The following is a 19869-nucleotide window of genomic DNA, read 5'->3' as shown; positions in this document are numbered from 1 at the left end:
CTCCTTCAGAGTCTGAGAAAAAAATACTCAAAAGGTCAGGAGTTGGTCCTGAGGGTAGGGACCTGAATAAGCAAGGGCCAACTTTTATCAGTGCACTTGGGAATTAGCTCTATCAGGAAAGTACCCTGAGTGCCAGAGATGCTGTGTGCACTTAGTATTTTCTTAATCATGTTTCAGTTTTGAATATTCTTTTTCAGGCTAATAGAAATTTACTTTTTTTAAAGAGTACTCGGGAAGTTGGAACCTCCTTATGAAACTTCTTACAAATTCTTTTCTTTTAATTAGAAAGTGAGTTTAGGAGAAAATACAGTATAATCCCTACTTCATTATTACTTATAGCATTAAAGTGCCAGAAACCTTGTTATATCTGGTCTTCCTGATGCAGAAAACTGAATGTGCTTATCTGCGGTGGGCTGGGGATGTGGGGGGATACTAGGCTAACATCTTGTTTTGCGTTTTATATTCATTAAATAGGAGTATGCCTTGGGGTAAAGTAAAAATAGAAACAATTTTACAATTTGAAGGAAGACCTGCTGTTCTCCCAGTTACCTCACCTGCTTGAAATCACTTTCATTAGTCCATCCTTCACCAGCGTACCATGAGTCCCCAGTCCCTTCTGTTACTGTTCATCATCAATCAAGAACACTTAACCTCGTGATTCCTCCATTATGCGTATATTCCAACCTCCATTCCACTTTTAAGACAAAATTGTAAGGTTGCTGACCAAAGGAAGACCTTGCCTGGCCAGAAGAAAATTCTGCTCTTACCAGTGGCTACCAGAACCCGCTCCCTTCTGTACCTAAAATTCAACGGCTGCTGCTGCGGCTGCACCTGCAACCCATTTCTTCCTGGACAGGAAGGAAAGTGGGTGGGTAAAGAGGTTGGGAAGAACACCAGCAATCTGGACACAGGCTGGAAATATACGTGCCAAAACTAACGAGAGACTTCTTTAAATACACAACCCATTAAGTCACACTGATAGGCAAATCACTACCCCAGACCACCAAGACAGCTTTTCCCGTCTTGCTATAGCTAATTCATTCTCCAGATGAAAGGTCTATATCGCCACAATCCGAGTTTCACCGAATTACCTTCAAACCGCTCAGACGTGGGTCTGGCGCACGCGCACGCCGAAGTCCTTCCGTCCGCTCTCCCCGCCCCCCACTCGGGGCGGAGCCTTGGAGCTCCCTTGCGCTCGAAATGACGTTGGAATCGTGAGTTCTGCGCGCGAGAGCGGATGAAGCCGGCCGGTGTCCCGGAAGCAGTCGCCGCCACTTCCGGAGGGGCTTGTACTCCCAGTGCGGGAGACACGGGGCGCGGAGCCTGTTTGAAGTAGTGGGTACCCAAACATGTCCCGTGGTTCCAGCGCTGGATTTGACCGGCACATTACCATATTTTCACCCGAGGGCCGTCTCTACCAAGTAGGTGAGTGAACCGGGTCCGCTTTTGCTCCACTCGAATTGCTCTGTCATGGTACGGCCTGAAGCAGGCAGACTCGGCCTGAGTTTAGTCCGGGACTGAAAGCATGGCAGGAGCTGGGTCGGCGAAGGGCCGAGGCCGGGTTGAGTACCGTGGTGTTACCAAACCTGTCTGGAGGCGGGTCGGGAGCCCGAAGGTCAAAGACCTCGGGCTCTTCAGGCTAGCGGCTGCACCGCCGGGACACAATAGAGAGGAAAGTGGGATTGTAAGGCCCGACTCCAGCTGACTTCTCTTCACTTGGTATATTTTATCCTAGGTAGGCCCAACGTCTTTACTTCTCTAAAGGGTAATTTGTTCCTTAATCTTCCAGTTAAACGCCCCTTTCTGTTTTCCTTTGTTTGCCGCATGGACTTCCTCGTTCTGTGGTTAATTCCACACAGGCTTTAAGAGCCTTCTGTGTGCCGGACACTCTGTTGGTCCTAGGGGATGCAAACGTGTCACACCCTCTCCTATAGTGAAGTTCACAGCTTAAAGAGAATGACATATCGTAAACGGATAATACGAGGAAAAAAGTGCCAAATTACAAGTATATACCGAGTTCAGGACATCTTTGGAAAACTGGTAGGTATAATGAGTGCCCGTCAGTTCTAGAGCTGCTCTTGAAACTAGCACCCCCTTTTACCCACATCTGTTTGAATGCTTCTATTTAAAAACTAGTTTAAAAGCTGGTTCTGAATTGTAGATGAGGTATGATCAGCTAGCCGTTTACTGAAAAACAGCTTTAGTGGAAATAAACCCTAAACTAGTTATCAGTTATTAATTGTAACAGTATATTTTGTTGGGTCGAAATGGTGTCAGGGTTTAGTTTTTTATTATAACCTATGTCCTTAACTTCTTGCCATAAAGAATTTAGTATCAGGAGAAACTGATTTACATCTGGATGGTGATTGTTTCATTTTTGAGTGAGCTTAGCATCTCAGTGCCATGGAGGACAGTAATCATATGCTCTTGGGAATTATAAAGCTTATAAATGAGGTTCCCTTCGCCTGTAAAACTCTTACAAACAGAGTTAAAGATGACTTAAAGTGAAACCAGTCCGTTATATGACTACATACTGTACACAATGTAGCAAGAAACAACATCATTGGATAATTCAGTAACCCTTTTAACTCATCCCTAATTGAAAAATATCAAAGATACAACAGAAAGATAACAATTCTCAAGGAAGTTTCATTTCTGAGTTTTAAAGAATTTTTCTATATTGATCTGCTTTGAATGTTCTACTTTATGGTCTTTAATATACAACCAGGAAAAGTCACTTAGACCTACACTTTACTTTTGTATACTGTATTTTGAAATCCAGCCATACAGCATAGTCTTTAATGCTTCCCAGATTTGGTGAATAGAAAAGCTCAATACAGCATTGTTTTAATGCTTTAAAAAGATTTGGAATAGAACAGGTAGTTCAAAAACAAGTTTAATACCTGGACAGAATGATTTTAAGCTCTGCTTTACTGAATAACACTTAGTATTATTATAACACTCCCTCTGCTATTCAGTGCCTTAACTAGACATTGCTAGGGAAAGGAAAGTGAAAGTATAGTATGAGCAAACAGTATAGTGGTGAAGAGTTCATGCCATGCAGCCATGCATCCATGCAGACCTCCTGTTCTGCCCAGTACCTAACTGGGCAGGTGATACAGTTTCTATTGCAAAGTTGGGTTAATATTATGTAGGTGTTTTGAGGTTTAAATAAGGTGATGTATGTAGAGTGCTTATTAAGTGCTCAACCAATGTTATTAAATGCCTTTTTGATTCTTTGGCTCTCCCCACCCTCCCGCATTAGATCAGTAGTTGGGTAGACATGGACTATTTCTCTTTTATGGTCGATCCATGCTTGGTTCTCTAGTGAAATATATGTCCATTATCATAATATTGTAAGTGTTCATTAGTTTATTAATTTTAGAATCTGCCAGAGACAAAGTATATAAGAATCAGAGTGCAAATTAACCTTGACAATGGAAAAATAATACAACGAAAATGAGATGACAAGGGAAGGAAATATTAATGGAAAGGTATGTTCCTCATTTGCCATAGTTGGGACCTAAAAGATATATAATAGTCTAAAGTTGGTAAATCAAAAAATAGATAAATTTAAAGTGACAATGCTAACCGTAATTACAGACTGTTTACAGAGTTTGCTCTTGGAGTAGGGAGATTTTTGATTGTCACTTGTACTCCTTCGTAACTGTTGAAAAAATTTCTTTTAATGAATTATTCAAGAAGTATGTCCATGTGTGTTAAAAACTAGAGCTATATATAAAGTACCTAGCTTTGAAATCTAATTTCAAGAATTTCACAAGTTATCAGTGGGGAAGCCAAGGCCCAGGTGGGGCAAAATAAGCCTAGCTACTTTCAGGGCCCCCCTTTTGCTTGCTGATCCTTTCCTGGATAGGTCTGGCAAGGGAGGAGAGTAGTAGTCACTTGGATTTGCTTGCCCAGTAGAGCACTCCTGATTGCTTCTAAGAAGGGCGGGAATGGGAAAGGAATAGACTGGTGAAGACTGGAGACGACAGTTTTCTCATCTAGAAGTGGCATTGTGTATTTAAACTAAGCTACCTGGATTTGTGTCCTTGCTCCATACTAACCGCAAGCACTTTTTTCATAAGTAAAATAATGATAATGGTTCCACCTACCTTATAGGGGTCTAAGGATTTAACATTGAGTTAATAATGTAGTGTACTTGGAACAGTCACATAGTAAGTGCTCAATAAATGTTTTTGTGAGTGATGCTGTCTCAGGAAGAAACAAGTGGCTGATAAAAATGAAATCAGAAGTTTAACAAATAAATGGACTGACAAGTATTTACTGTTTGTCTCTTGCTGTTAAAAAAATTCTTGCTTTAAAGTAGTGTTTCTCAACCCAGACTTCTCATGCACTCCTTGAATCTGATTTGAAATTAAGTATGTGTGTACACGTGTGGGTGTGTACAAATACATATTATAACTACACACAAAAAAATAATGAGATCAAACACTACGTTTTCAAACCCTATATTCCACCCTCCCCCCACACCAGTGCCAAGATTTCTAATGACCCCACCTGCTTGAAGAGTTAGACAATATATTTAAAGAGTTGGGAGGTACTCTGCAATGAGACACTCTTCACATTTAGGTTACAAGATTAGAGAAAGAGAATGAACAGCTTCAAAAAACCTTTGAGTTTCTAGTCATACTGTATTGAAAATAAAATATAGTCATATCTGCAAAATACCTGCCTTACCCTGGTAGAACATCCCTTCTTCCAGTAACCAAACCTTACAGGTTGTATGGATTTCACAGTTTGTTTCTATTTTTCCACCCCATGTCTGTAGGAAAAAAAAATTATATTTATTTCCTAAAACTTAGTACGGCATTGTAAATAGAATTATGGGTGAGAAAAATCTTGACTTAACATTCCTGAAATTGGCAGAGTCACCCATGGATGCATTGCAAAGCTGATGAGTGTCCATAAAGGGGCTGTGTGTCTCCGCTGTTGCTAGCATCACAGAGCAGGTGATACTGTGAAACATTGTCTGGCTTTGTGTGCTTGTCCTGAACATTTTGTCACAGTGACTTTTGTATTTAAGCCCCTATTTTTTCCTAGTATTACACAGTGAGTTCCAGAAAAGTTGGGGAAATTGTAGGGAAGGAAGCAAAGTAAATATGAAATTATTGTGGAAAAGTGGTTTCTGCACCAAAAAACTTGTTTATTAACCATTTTGTATGTCATCAAAGAATGTATTTATTTTCTAATCCGGTTGTTTGTTAGGTTGAACCAGTATGAAACTGCAAGTCGTTAACTGTTTTACCCATGAGAGTGGCTGTTTGGTGTGGTTCAACCTAATACTTAAATACAGATACTTTACTATGTATTTAAGTTACAATTTAAGAAATAGGGGGCTTGGAGTTTAGTGTAATCCATTAATGATAGGTAAGGACATTTCCAAGGACCAGTGCACAGGTCAGTCACTGTGGCTGGAGCATAGACAATGACAACTGGAAGAGTAGTTTATAGCAAATTTTTTAAGAGATTTGGGTGCCATACTAGAGTTTGCACTTTGTTGTGTGGGTTTTGACTGGCAGAAGCCTTTAAGAAGGCAAGGTTATTAAGTAAGATAGGAGAGTTGAGTGTAGAACTATAGTCTAGAGGGACAGATGGCAGCGAGATCAATTAGGAGAGGCTTCGGATCCATTTAAGCCCTGATGAGTGAACTAAGGTACTGAGAGAGAATGGGAGGGCAAGGGGAGACTCTTGAGTTTGTTTTATTTTTAATATGGAAAATTTCAAACAAAAGTAGGTGGAGTAGTATGGTGATACTCACGTACCCATTACGCAGCTTCATCAGCTGTCAACATTTTGTCCATCTTGTTTTCTTTTTATTCCCTTTCCCATACACTTCCCCGTCTTTGCTAGAGTATTTTAGAGCAAATCCTAGATACAAGAGTGGACATTTCTGTGAAGAGAGAGAAATAGAGTCAAAGATGGTACCCAAATTTTTATGGCTTCAAAAACTGAGCAGTAAATAACCATCATTTGAGATAAGGACTGTAAGAAAAGCAAGTTTATGGAGAAGAGGAATTTATTTTCACAAATGCCTATGGGAGAAACAGGCACTTGCAGGTATGGGTTCAGAGCTAAAGATGTCAGAGTTAGTAGTGATTATATAGGATAAAATCATCCAGGGACAGGGAGAAATGACAGAATTCTGGGGATTATCAGTATTTAAGGAGCTGTCTGAAGAGATGGAAGCAGTGAAGGAGGCTGAGAAGGAAAGTTCAGAGAAGTAGGAGATGAATAGTAGGAATGATATGTGGAGTATAACGACAAAGCAAAACTGAAGGAACAAAACAGCAGCAGACTCACAGACTCAAGAAGGGATTAGTGGTTACCAAAGGGGAGGGACTGAGAGGGACAAGGGGATTGAGGGGTATTATCATTAGTACACATGGTGTCGGATGGTGGGGGGTCATGGGGAAGACAGTGTAGCACAGAGAAGACAAGGGGTGACTGTGGCATCTTACTATGCTGATGTACAGTGACTTCAGTAGGGTGTGGGGGGAACTTGATAATATGGGTGAATGTAGTAATCACATTGTTTTTCATGTGAAACCTTTATGAGAGTGTGTATTAATGATGCCTTAATAAAAATAAAAATATTTTTAAAATACTAGGAATGATGCTCTTAACTAAGAACTTTAAATTAAAAATTAGTTTCTTGGTTGCATTTGGCACATTTCAGGTGCTCAGTAGCCACATGTGGATGATGGCTGTCGTATTGGACAGCACAAAGGTAGAACACTGCCATCATCACAGAAAGTTCTGTTGGACAGCACTAGTCTAAAGAGAGGGAGTGAGGAGGAGGTAGACTCCTTTAATGAATCCTGGTTAATTCACAGGTGCATTCTCTATTGAGAAGCATTTTCTTATGTGTAAAATGTTTATTTTGTGGGACATAATTTTATTGTGTGGTGAGAGGAGTGGCTCTATCTTTTGTGGCTTTTATCTTTTGCATTGTATAAGCAGACCAGGTAAGTAATGCAAGTTTGTGAAACAGGCTGGGTGAGGTGTGAGAAATGGTGGGTCTGTGGAAAACTGCAAAACACATGGCAGTACTTGATGACTTTTGCTCTACAGGACGGTTGCTATGTGGGATTGAGTGTCAAGTGTTACCACAATTTTTTTTCCTAAAGAAACAAAATCCTGATTATATTTTATCTGACTTTTAGTTAAATTTTTCTATAAAACTCTGCATACTAAACAAGTGAATAAGCTGGATTGGGCCCATGGCCAACCTTTGATTTAGTATCTGCTGCTTGCAAATACAATTTTAACTTTCCTTGATTCCTCCTTTCTTTGACTATCCAATCTGGATGTGGAGGTGGAAATATATATATACTTGAAAATGCTAAAATTAGCAGTGAAATGGGAAATGCTATAGGAATTCAGAGAGAGGGTTGAAGAATCCCATTTGAGACAATCAGAAAGTGTCCATGGGAAATGAAAGAGGATTGAGGTGGGGATGGACAAGCTTTGGTTAGGTGAGATAAGAGAGAGGGCAATCCAGGCAGAGCATGAGGAGACAAAGGCATGGGTATGGGAAAGATAAGGGCTATAAACAAAAAGTATAATGTAAGAGCAGAGTTAGTAAACATTGCAAACTAATGGCCCTCTATAGCTGTAGATAGGATATTTTTTAGGCCAAAATCATGTTCTGAGCAGTTGGGGGTAACAGCAAGCTATTCAAAATGTGAGCATAGTTTTAATAACTTTATCTGCTAATGCAACATCTGGGTCATCTCAGGGTTGGTCTCTTGAAAATGGACGATATTTTCCTGTTTGGGATTTTATTTGGTTTTTTAGTTTGTTCTCTTTTGGGGGACCTTCATTCTGAATTGTATCCCAGATATTTGCAAATATTAGGCTGTGAAGACTTGATTCTGTTATATTCTTCCAAAGAGTATTGATTTGGTCTAGTAGGCAGTTAATTTGGGTGGCAGCATAATTCTTTAATTCTTTTAACCTTAGGCTCCTTGGAGTCTGACTTGTGCGTGTGGGTTACGGAATTAGTGAGAAACTTGGGCCACATTTATATATAGAAGTTGGGGCTTCCCCTCTGGCTCCCTCCTTTTGTTTTCCTCACTTTCCACCAGGTGTAGTTACCTCCATACTGTTCTCAATTCTTCAGCCAAAAGGACTGAACTTTTTATGGGTATTTAGCCCTGACTGGGACCTGCACTCAGGCTATAAGCCATGCAAATGGGAAACTCACTCCATGCCACCACTCCCCTCCTTCGATGCATTAATGACTCCTAGAATCTGTCTTCTTTGGACCACTTTTCTGGTGTCTTCAGGTAATTATTGTTTTGTCTAGAGTTTATACTTTTTTACCTGTAGAGGGTTGATCTAGTAGCAGCTTTATTGGCCATATGAGAAACAGATCTGAGGATCATTTTGAAACACTATTTTAGAAGTTATCTGTGTAACAGGGTGATAAGAATAAACTGTTATATATAAAAACAAAACAAAGCTGAAGGAACAAAATAGCAGCAGACCCACAGACTCTGAGAAGGGACTAGTGGTTACCAAAGGGGAGGGGTTGGGGAGGGTGGGTGGGGAGGGAGAAGGGGATTAAGGGGCACTATAATTCACAATCACAATATAGGTGGGTCACAGGGAAAGCAGTACAGCACTGAGAAGACAAGTAATGAGTCTACAGCATCTTACTACACTGCTAGACAATGACTGCAATGGGAGGGTGAGGATTTGATAATATGGATGAATGTTGAAACCACAATGCTGTTATGTGAAACCTTTGTAAGATTATATATCAATGATACTTGAATTAAAAAAAAGAATAAATTGTTATAATTAGCAGTTAGATCTAACTAGATTTAAGGATTTCCTTTAAGGTGATTTTTCTAGTCTTTTTACTCTACTCTTTCGTTCTCTCTTCAATATATAGCCATTCAGAAATTGACAAAGGATTTCTATGACAGCTCCTATTAAAGGAGATTGTTTGGTGTTATAGGTATTATCTATCTACCTCAGCTGGTCTTCATTACCAGTGGCTTTTTGAGCAGATGAAGCCAACATCAGACCCAGGGCCCAGAGTATTATTTGACAGAATTTTTAAAGCATCTACTAGGTGCCAAAATGTAGATAATGATTTGAGTTATGGGTAATTTATTCTTTTATGTTATCTTCTGTATTTTCCATATTTTCTACAATAAGCATATATTAATCTCTGTTGATATTTTTCCAGTGACAAAAAATTTAAGTATTACAGAAATATGTAATCTAAAAAGGGATAGTGTTACCTGTAATTTTGTTCTCTGAAAGCAATCATTATGACCTAAACTATGTGGTGCCAAGGTCGTTTGTCTTTATACTGCCACTTTGATCCAGCTGTTTTAACCTGAGGAATAATTTCACAGCAGTTAGAGGTATACAAGTTGAAGTTTGTTATAGACAAACTAAAGAATCCTGTGTTGCAGATAACATGAAAATTGCAAACCATGATCCAGAAAAATTCCAGTTGGTAAGGGAAAAAAAGGACAGAATAATCTAACAGCAGTTAAAACTGCATATGGTCAAATCAGTTATTTACCAGAAGTTAACAGAAATAGTAAACCCTGAGAAAGTTGAGAGCAACTAAATTGGACCCAGGAAAACCAGACATTGTAGAGATAATGGCAACAGAACAAATAAAGGTTTGATATAAAAAATTAAATTTTTATTGGAAATTAGTACTTGAGCCTGATGAAAGTTATTTCAGTAAAATTAAAATGGAAAGAAATGGAGTTGATTTAACTACAATTTATTATCATCATAATTATTTGACTTTGTATGTCTTAGATAGCATTCTGTGTTAGTTTATATAGCTCTCATTCTTTTTAATGACTGTTTATTATCCCATTATATGAATCTCTGATAATTTAGTCCACCTTTTAAAAAAAGTATTCTATTTTTCAGAATATGCTTTTAAGGCTATTAACCAGGGTGGCCTTACATCAGTAGCTGTCAGAGGGAAAGACTGTGCAGTAATTGTCACACAGAAGAAAGTACCTGTAAGTAACACTGCCCAGACAGCCAGCTGTTACAGAACATAATGTAAGAATTTTTCATGAGTTTGTACAATGATGTGTTATTACCTATATATTCTTTCTTTGACTCTGCTTTCCTATCTATCATTCATGCAGTACTTAACTGAGCAGCTATGGACAGTTTAGCTAAGTAGACAGAATTAACATGTTGAACTTTGTGGTATGACTATAAACACAATGTGATTTCCAGGTCTTTTGTCTTCAGGGACCTTGAAATATACTTTGGAAACCTATGGTTCTTGCCCACAGGATCTAAAAAATAAAAAAGGAAACAGAGTTCTCTTATCTTTTTTAAGTTGGTTTTAACCATAAAATGATCAGAAGACATTTAATGTAGTTAATAATTTTAATTCCATAGCATTTTTTATCACTACACAGGGACTTGTGATTTTCTAAACAATTATCTTGATTTATTTTGTTTTTTAGGACAAATTATTGGATTCTAGCACAGTGACTCACTTATTCAAGATAACTGAAAACATTGGCTGTGTGATGACAGGAATGACAGGTAATTGGCTTAATGTCTACTTAGATTTGTTATTTTCTTCATATTATTTTTGAGTTCTGAATTAATTTTAAAAGGCTCCCTTTAGTGCCTGATTTTCAGGTGATAATGAGTTTTGCAGTGTTCCAAGGTTAGTATCAGAATCTTCAGAGTATTGTGAACTTATTAAAATTATAAGTATTAATAGAATTAGATCACTATGCTACTGTCAGGGAAACCAGGCTAAGGCCCCTCTTGCGATGGTGTATTTCAGATACAGTTACTAGTTTAAAGGGATCTAAATCAGTATATTTCAAACCTGATAATAATGACACTTGTTAGAAATAGGTGAGAATTAGAAAATTTACTTTGAGTTTCTGTTTTCTGATACCAGGAAAATTCAAGCCTACTGAAAAAGATCAAGAGAAACATTATTCTCCTTAAAACTTGGTAGCTGTCAGACACTTGTAGAAATGATTTTGGCAACTGATGAAGGGCTCAGCATAAAAGGAGAACTGTGTATAGAACTTCATATTTTAAAAAATATTTTCTTTTTTGTCACGTACTTGTTGCTGAGTCATTCACTCTTCATTGGTGGGAGAAAAGACCATAGTGAACCACTTCTGCTTTTTTTAAGTCATAATGGAGATTTTATATATATATATGTATGTATGTATGGAAAATGATCTGCCTTTGAGGCTCATTCTTTCCTTCTAAAGAAGTAAACCTTTGTTTTTATATGCTCTAAGCTGACAGCAGATCCCAGGTACAGAGGGCACGCTATGAGGCAGCTAATTGGAAATACAAGTATGGCTATGAGATTCCTGTGGATATGCTATGTAAAAGAATTGCTGATATTTCTCAGGTCTACACACAGAATGCTGAAATGAGGCCTCTTGGTTGTTGTAAGTATACTAAGAAATCTCCCAAATAACTGATGAATTAAATTTTTTTTTAGAGAACATTCATTAAAAAAGTTATTTTAGACAAGTTGGGTTCAGAACATATGGTTTGGAAATTATACAAGATTAGGAAATCTTTTAATAAATCAGCAAAGGATAGGTTTTACAACATCATTTTAGGCCTTTTTTTGAAGCTTTAGGTGCTTTTAAACTTTTTGTCGAAGTATTTCTACATGGAGTGTGTGATTTGAAAGATCCAAGTCACTGTTATATTAGGCTGTTGTAATGGAAGTTTTATTGCAATTCCAGATTTACTGGTTCACTGGAAATGCCTAAATTAGACACCCTAACAGTGTAGCTGTTTGTTCTGACCACCTTAAAGAGTCAGACTCATATACATGTTCTGTGATTCAAAATGTCTTTTTTTAAAAAACAAGTAAAAGTTTATTGGGAGAGGGATAAGATTTACTGATTTTAGGTTTAACAGTTCAACATATTTGTTTCTGACATTGTGTCACTCATTTATAAGAGTAGTTAATATAATGATTTTAATAACTGACCCTATTTTTGACCTCTCGAAAATTCTCCCTTGATTTCTTCAGTGATACTCTTTTCACTTTCCTTAGCTCATCCTCTTCTGCTGGTCCCTTTAAATGTTTCTCAGCAGGTTTCTCTCCTTGGTCCTTCTTTCCCTCTTTGTGCTGTCTGGGTACTCTCACCCACTTTTGTGGCTTTCATTCAGTACTTATATGCCAGTCACTCCCACATTAGCCTTTAGCCCAGCCCCTTTCCCCATGTCGCACAGATAGTTCAAACATGAAATCATTGCAGTGTTCCTACTTTCCTCAACTCTTTTTTACCCCTACCTCACCTTTCTGGCCATTTGAATATGACCAGAATATCTTTATCTCAGAATATCTGTTTCTATCTTTTCTGTCACTACTTCATCATCTCTTGCCTTTGCCACCTAATTTACTTGTCTCTTCTCTCCCTTTTCATTCTTTCCTAGTCTGTCTTCCATATTAATGTATGAATTATCACTCTAAAATAAAATTTTGATTGTTGCTTCTTTGGAAAAACTGATTCCTCATCAGGTATAGTGTAAAGAGGTTTAAAGTCCTTAATATGATGTACAAAGGCCCCTTACAGTTTACTCCCAAGTAGCTTCTTTCTTATACTGCTTTCCTCCCTCACCTGAAGCCTCTGTAATAAAGGGATCTTTTTGTCACTCCCTGAGTGTACCCTGACCTTTCATGTCTCAGTGCTTTTGTGCATGTTGTTCCTTTTGTCTTGTGTGCCCATCATGTTCTTACCACTATTAAGCCCTGCTCATCTTGCAAAACCCTGGAGTAAAGAAGTGTTTCTTGTTTCCTCCAAGCAGTGAGTAGATATCTCTTTGTATTTCCCTTGTACTTTGTATATATCAAGTATAAAAGGTGAAGAAAATTACAGGGTGACATTCAAATAAAACAGATATCACTGTCATAGTGTTTGTCAAAAATTTTAAGATTAAGAATTCCTCACTATTAGTTAGACCTATAAATGTGAATAAAGTAGTTGGTTAATACAGAATCTTATAATAGGACATTATAAAAAAGAAGTTTAAACATAGAATATAAGAAAGTAGGAGTTAGCCTTTCTTTAAGTACTTGATCTTCTGAGTAGAAAGAAGTTTGGTGGTTGTGTTTATTATAATAACATGATTAGATTTGTAGTTACAAATTTATGTATACAGAACTTAGTGTATACTGACTACTAGGAAAATGTATACCAACAATAACAAATATGGGCAGTGTAAAGGTCAGTAAGTAGCATCTGGGGGTATTTCACTTTGCCCAGCATTCTCAAGGTGTGTTACATAAACTTCTAGTTCCCTGGAACCTAGGTAGTTCTTCAGTTTAAAAAAAAGGAAAAGTCTTCCTTATTTAAATAAATTTAAGAACTACTGAGTTAAAGTAGGTTAATCTGCAGCAGAAAATTTTAGAATATTTAATATGCTATTACATAGTATTTTATCTAAAAGAAGTATATATAAAGCATATTTTCCAGATTTATTTGACCGTGTAACATCTTGAGGGATTAGGGCTCAAAGGAATGATCTTTGGGTAATAGCAAGGATTATAGAATTGTTTGTAAATCACATTTGCAACAACTCAGAATTTTTAAAAATCTGTGATAAAACTTTTAACTAAATGGAAATTTCTCTGTTATCGACTTTATCTGTAATGATAGCCTGTATTTTATTTCAGTTTTCTTAAAGCAGAACACATATCCTAAAGTTCATGGCCACAGTAATGATAAACAACAGCTATGTGACAACACCCAGAGGAAAGAAACTTTGTTGTATAAAGGTATGAGATGTCTGATAAGGGTTTTTTTTCTTTGTAGGTATGATTTTAATTGGTATAGATGAAGAACAAGGCCCTCAGGTATACAAGTGTGATCCTGCAGGTTACTACTGTGGGTTTAAAGCCACTGCAGCAGGAGTTAAACAAACTGAGTCAACCAGCTTCCTTGAAAAAAAAGTGAAGAAGAAATTTGACTGGACGTTTGAACAGACAGTGGAAGTAAGTTAGCCAAGAGGAGCTGACTTTTTTTTTATGCTCTATATAGAACAGTGAAGATACTGCATGGTTGACAGTCTGTGAAGGCTATTCCTGGGTTGTATCACAAGATTCAAGTTGGTCAGCTTGATAGTAAAATTGGTGTCATTCAGCTGACATTGGAACAATGAGGATTGCTTTTATTCACTTAATTCCCTATCTCATTTCATAATGTTTTAGAAATTACTTTCAACAAAACACATATAAAATGGTATATACAACTAAGAGTAGGAATCAAGACCAGGCCCAAAGACCTGAATGTTGTGACTCAAATTAGGCTTAAGCTTCCTGATAACAAAAGTGGAAAAAACTTGAGTCAGTAATGCTGCTTTTATGGTCCTAAAGGAAAAGCAGCCACACACCACTTTCTCAGGAAGCAAGCATCTTCCTTGTAAAAGAATCTGCTCACAGGATGACTTGGCAGAGAAATTATATCTTGGATGCAGAAGTTAGAGCTAGCTAGCTTCATGCAGGGTTCTTGAGGGGAGTACTCATGATTGGGAAATTTTAAATTGACAGGACAAACTAAAGTTCTTTTACAAATATTTAGTAGCCTTAGACTAAAGAAGTCTCTCATGTCCTGTCAAGAAGTTAAAAGAAAAATTTTAGTAGGTTTTGGAAATGAGGGTCTGGGATACAATGACTGATAAATGACAAAGGAAACATTACCATCTACCACTTTTAGTTTGATTGGCAGTATTATTTATACTAACATTAGGTCGAAAACTGATTCTCATCTGGGAGGTGGTACGCCATGTTTATATGTTCTTAAAGATTACCTTTTTTAAGTTGCAGTTCATAGTTACATAAGTAATTAATCAACATCAGATACAAAGCCACTTATGACATTCTTAAATCATTACTATAAACTCCTTGAAGGAAAAATATCATTGATCTTTATCTTCTCCCCATCTCACTTTCAAGTGCTAAGCATAGTGCCTGGCATGTAACGGTCATCCAGCAAATATACTTTTGTGTAAATCATCCAATTTTGTTTGGTGCACCCCTTTAATTTATGGCTTAACTTGATATAAACAGATTTCTTGTTATTAGCAGGCAACATATTACAGGTAAGCAATCTGTTACTAACGTGGCTATAGAACCACATCACTGCAACATGGAGCAAAACAAATAGCTTGTGGTTAACTGCTGATTTGAGTAAGCTTGAAATGAAAAAATCTTGGAATCTCAGAAAATATTTTAACGTTGGTACTTTTTTCAGACTGCGATTACATGCCTATCTACTGTTCTATCAATTGATTTCAAACCTTCAGAAATAGAAGTTGGAGTAGTTACAGTTGAAAATCCTAAATTCAGGTGAGTTATATTGCACTTGTCAGGTACTTAAGTAACTTTGCCAGGTGATCACGGCCAGCCTAGAAAGGTGAGGTGTGTGGGTCCATTTTTCCCATAACCTGGGGAGAAAAACATATTTTTGAACTATAATTACAGTTTTTTCTTCAACTTCTGAGCTACCTGTTTTAAAACTAATCGGATGTCTAATTAAGACAGTCATAACTGCTTTTCTCATTTCAGAATGATTTTATACCTAATACCAGAGGTGACATAAAATAACCTTTATGTAGGGAATAAAGTAAGCATAAGTATCTTTTTTTTTAGCTTAAGCCAATAGAAATTCAGCTCCTAAAGTAGTAGTTTTCTAGTTTTTCAGGTGAGGCATCAATTACTTAGTCTTATTGAAGTGGAGCTTAGAAGAACAATGTGAAATGCTGATACACATTAGACTCTCTCTGTCTGTCTTTGTGGAAACACTGAATTTTGAATACAGCTAATTGAATTACAGATGCTGGGTGCTTGTCTGTTCTTACTAAGTGGCTAACTCCCACAAGTCAACCTTACAGCTTCCATGAGTCAAATCTGTACTGGGTACTTAACGTATAGCATCTCACTTAATCCTCCCAGCAACGCTGTGAGGTGATTTACTTGGCATAAACCTGGATGCTCTTGTGATAGTGAAAAATACTTGAGTGAAATCCACAGATGCACGGACTGCTGGAAGGCTTGTTAACTACTATGTGTATCTACTATTAGGTCACAATTATAAGGACAAATAGTCATTGTTTGGGGGAGATGAAAGAGCAATAAACTAAGTTTAACCACACCTTTAAGAATTTTCTGTAGGTATGAATTATTTCTAATTCTCTTTTTGTTGCCTGCAGGTAAGTGATACAAACATGCAAGATTTAAGAAAAATTCATTGAATTTAAAAAAAAACAGAATTGAGTCTATCCTTTTGCTTTCTTTTCTGTAGGAAAAGATAGCCTTTTTTTTTTTTAAGCAGTAAAATTCCAACAGGAGTAATTTACAAATCTCTGTAAAGGACCTGCAGTTAGTTTTGTTACCCTTTTTATTCTGAGATTCCCCCTCTATAACCTTTAAAATTTTCATTTCCATTAGTCAGATATATAGAAAACAAACCAAAGATCCTATGTCTTCAAAAAGCCCTTTGTCATTTATAAATTATATGATAGTAAGTATACTTAAATAATTAGAATATATAACATAAACATTCCTGTTTATATAAACAACTATATAAACTACTTACATTTCCCCAGTTTGCACTAAAAATGTCACTTCGACAAATTTCACTCTTTAAGAGTCCCACAGTAATAGGTCACATTAAAGTTGCTAAGCAGTTGATTTCCTTGGAGAAAATACTGTATGTTCAACCTGGAGTGCCTTTTTGTCTCTCACCTGTACAAACTTAAGTTATACTAGATCTAAAGGCATTTTGACCTAGGTGCTAAAATAGAATACATTATGTATAGCTTACCTATATTTAATTTACATATTTTCTATTATAGCTGCAACTAAGAGGTTTTATTTTCAAAAAACTTAATTCTAGATTTGTTGTCAAAGAAGTAGACATTTTTGTGTATAGATGAAGTTGATATGATGTCTGGGTATTCCTTCAGAATAACCCGAAGGGATGAATGCTGGGTACATAGATTTTCAAAAGATTATTTAGCTGTAAATTGGTAATTGATTAATATTAGCTATAAATTGATCATTATCAATTAGCTATAAATTTGTAATAAAGTTAGGTGATAGGTACATAGGAGTTCATTATTATCCTTTTTGTGTGTGCTCAGAATTTTACATAATAAAAAGTTTTCAAAAAGTAAATAGTTGTGGGGTTTTTTTCCCTTTATCTTCTAGGATTCTTACAGAAGCAGAGATCGATGCTCACCTTGTTGCTCTAGCAGAGAGAGACTAAACATTGTAGTTAGTTTACGAAATCTATGACGCCACTTGCCTGTGTGTTTGTTAACAACAGACCAACATTTTGGAGGCCCCTGGATTGAAAAAGGAACCTATCCCACTTCTCCTGCCACTGAAGTGGTTAGGACTCTATAAATAAAAACAGTGCTTTTGGAAAATAATCGCATCCTGTCTTTTTTACCTCCAATTTTAAGTATTAAACCTTTAGTGAATGCAGATTGTTCAGTGTTCACCATCTTCCTTTTGTTGACAAAGATTAAGGAACTTAGTAGCCAGAAGTGTAAACTGTAGCTATATGGCATAATTAATAAATAGCAAACTAAAACTCTGGTTTTGAAACTTGCTCTGACTATAAGTTGGCATATGAGGGTAGGCCTTTATTTTACAATTCCTCATTCATTCAAATAGAATATTCCTGAACCCAGACTCCCAAATTCCATCATAGATTTTTACTATAGCAAAAAGATAAGCATTATTGATTTTTAGTAGTTTTTTTGAGATATATATTGACTCTAATAAGAATCAGTATTTTTAAGAGCAGAAATTGTAGCTGCCTCTGACAGTTACAAGTTACTGAGTGTGTTTTTTCTGTGCTGCCTTAGATTATTATTTAAAACGGAGTTTACAGAATTCATCTGCAGTAAAGGAGAGATACTACCATAAACAATGTTAAGGGAGAAAGAAGAGCAAACTATTCAGGATAATTTTTTTTTTGTACAGAATTTTTTTAATTCCCAGAATGAGTCCCTGGTGACCTGCACCAATAGTTGTCCAAGCCCAATAACTTTCAGTCCTCATTTGCACTGGGTGAGACTAGTGCTGTTAGTCTTACCTCACACAGGTGAGGTTGACTGCTGATTTAATACCAATCCCTGGAGTCAGTTGCCCCATGAAAGGTTGAGGCCATGTGAACTTGTGACCACTAGAAACGGAACTTCACTGACCACATCCTCTTAGAGATGAATCATGAGTTGTAGAGTATCCTAAAGGGGAAGCAGGGTTTTCCGGTTCAGGGGCTGCTGCTCTGGGATTACCCATCCAAATCCCTGAGGCTCTGTAAGTCCATTAGGCTTCCATCATTTTGAAAAGGCTCTGTTTAGAAAGGCCACTCCCCCGAGTAGACTCTGAATTTATATACCCTAGAGCCTTGATTGACTTCACCCTTCTGAAATCGGATGAGAGACTAGCAAGTAATTTTCTGTAAGAAAATACCTTCTAGTAATAGAAAATGAAAATACTCTCATTTGTAAGAAAAAAGTTTTACATCTAATGTAAAATCTAGATGAATTAAGGATTTAGCATAAAATAGTTTTAAGTAGTATATTAAGTTGGTTAAGTTATGCCTAAAAGAACTGGAAGAAATAGAAAAGATCCACTTAAATATATATACATTGGGTAATTCTGTTTGTTTAACAGTTTGGGATGACTAGCAGAATTAATACACAAATATTATACAAATGTTAAAAAAAAATCTTAAAATATCTTTACACAGAGGGCATTTTGATAAGCTCATAGTAAAAAGTATAACAGTAAGTTAAATATTGACTTTCAGAGGTATATGTCTAGACATTCATGAATGTGAAACTATTTGGATAGACATCAGGATTTCCTTCTCTTGGTACCCATTTTCATGAAGAAAATGGTGCTCACCTCCCTTACTATCCCTCTAGCCCCCAAGTTCCAGATTCAGATTTGTGCCACAACCAAATAACTATGTTAAGGATCTTCAGGATCTTCCATAAAGAGTCAGAAATCCTAAGGTTACATATGTTTTGACCGTTTATTGCATTTCCAAGATAAGACTGAGAAGTCTTAACAAATTAACATCATAGTGGTGAGTTAGTGGTTGGCACTTCATTGAAATCAGGAATGATACCAGAATGACTTACCTCCATTATTTTACATTTAGAAAATCCAGATAATATATAATGAAATAAATCAATAATTATGGAAAGGATATAGTATTTTAACTTAATGTTTAGATTGTTCACCAAAAAAAAAAAAAGGACCACCTAATAAAGTATTAGCCTTTATTGGGCAAGCCCTGCATTAACATACAACATCCTTTAAACTATTCTAAGTTTAAGTTCAGGCCTCTGATTACTTGTCCACAGTTCCAAAATTCAGGAAGCTGGTAAAACTCATTTAGCTTTAAGATCTGGCCTGAACTGTTGGGAGGCCCTTTATACTTTTATGTTTATGTCAGTTTGTGGAAATATTAGTGTGTTTAATTACACATTTAGATCTTTCATTAGAGTTTTTTAGTTTTCCTGATAAAGATTAATTACATATTTTGTTAGATCTACATCTAAGTTGTACTATTTGGTTTTGGTTATTTTGGGGGCTAATGTAAGTGGTGTTTTTAATTTCAAATTCCAATTGTTTATTGCTGATATATATAGGAAAGTAATTGACTTTTTTTTTTTTTTTGTAGATAATTATTTTTTATTGAAGGGTAGTTGACACACAGTATTACATTACATTAGTTTCAGGTGTACAACATAGTGATTCAACATTTATATACATGACAATTCTAGGTACCAGCTATCACCATACCAAGCTGTTACAATATC

General features: G+C 36.5%; 1 protein-coding gene and 1 long non-coding RNA gene across 5 annotated transcripts in view; one reads left to right on the top strand and one right to left on the bottom strand.

Annotated features, from left to right (window-relative positions):
* The first annotated feature begins 1223 nt into the window (after nt 1-1223).
* PSMA6 (proteasome 20S subunit alpha 6) lies at nt 1224-17457 on the top strand. 3 transcript variants are annotated; one of them, XM_036881380.2, is made up of 8 exons: nt 1289-1425; nt 1860-2040; nt 9934-10028; nt 10491-10572; nt 11298-11453; nt 13839-14017; nt 15276-15370; nt 17234-17457. In XM_036881380.2, exons 4-8 carry the CDS (start codon nt 10557-10559, stop codon nt 17289-17291), a joined length of 504 nt encoding a protein of 167 aa, XP_036737275.1. In that variant the 5' UTR covers nt 1289-1425; nt 1860-2040; nt 9934-10028; nt 10491-10556; the 3' UTR covers nt 17292-17457. The 3 variants fall into 3 exon arrangements, with proteins under 3 accessions (XP_036737274.1, XP_036737276.1, XP_036737275.1); XM_036881379.2 differs by lacking the exon at nt 1860-2040 and having other exon boundaries at nt 1224-1425; XM_036881381.2 differs by lacking the exon at nt 1860-2040 and having other exon boundaries at nt 1243-1421.
* The window catches only part of LOC130679522 (uncharacterized), a 20526-nt gene continuing 16003 nt past the window's right edge, over nt 15347-19869 (bottom strand). For both annotated transcript variants that reach the window (XR_008992507.1, XR_008992508.1), the window contains exons 2-3: nt 18129-18279; nt 15347-15468 (exon numbers count right to left, since the gene is read on the bottom strand). This is a non-coding gene — a long non-coding RNA (uncharacterized LOC130679522). The remainder of the gene's footprint in view (nt 15469-18128; nt 18280-19869) is intronic.

The sequence above is a fragment of the Manis pentadactyla genome, chromosome 11 (assembly GCF_030020395.1).
Source record: "Manis pentadactyla isolate mManPen7 chromosome 11, mManPen7.hap1, whole genome shotgun sequence".
NCBI classification, from domain to species: domain Eukaryota; kingdom Metazoa; phylum Chordata; class Mammalia; order Pholidota; family Manidae; genus Manis; species Manis pentadactyla.
This window is presented reverse-complemented; position numbering and strand designations above follow the sequence as displayed.

Bases quoted from the DNA above. Each gene is read 5' to 3' on its own strand.
- PSMA6 (XM_036881379.2), top strand. From the start codon at position 1,350: ATGTCCCGTGGTTCCAGCGCTGGATTTGACCGGCACATTACCATATTT. The intron at 1,426-9,933 runs GTGAGTGAACCG...TCTATTTTTCAG, and splicing joins GGGCCGTCTCTACCAAGTAG to AATATGCTTTTAAGGCTATT. The intron at 14,018-15,275 runs GTAAGTTAGCCA...TACTTTTTTCAG, and splicing joins CGTTTGAACAGACAGTGGAA to ACTGCGATTACATGCCTATC.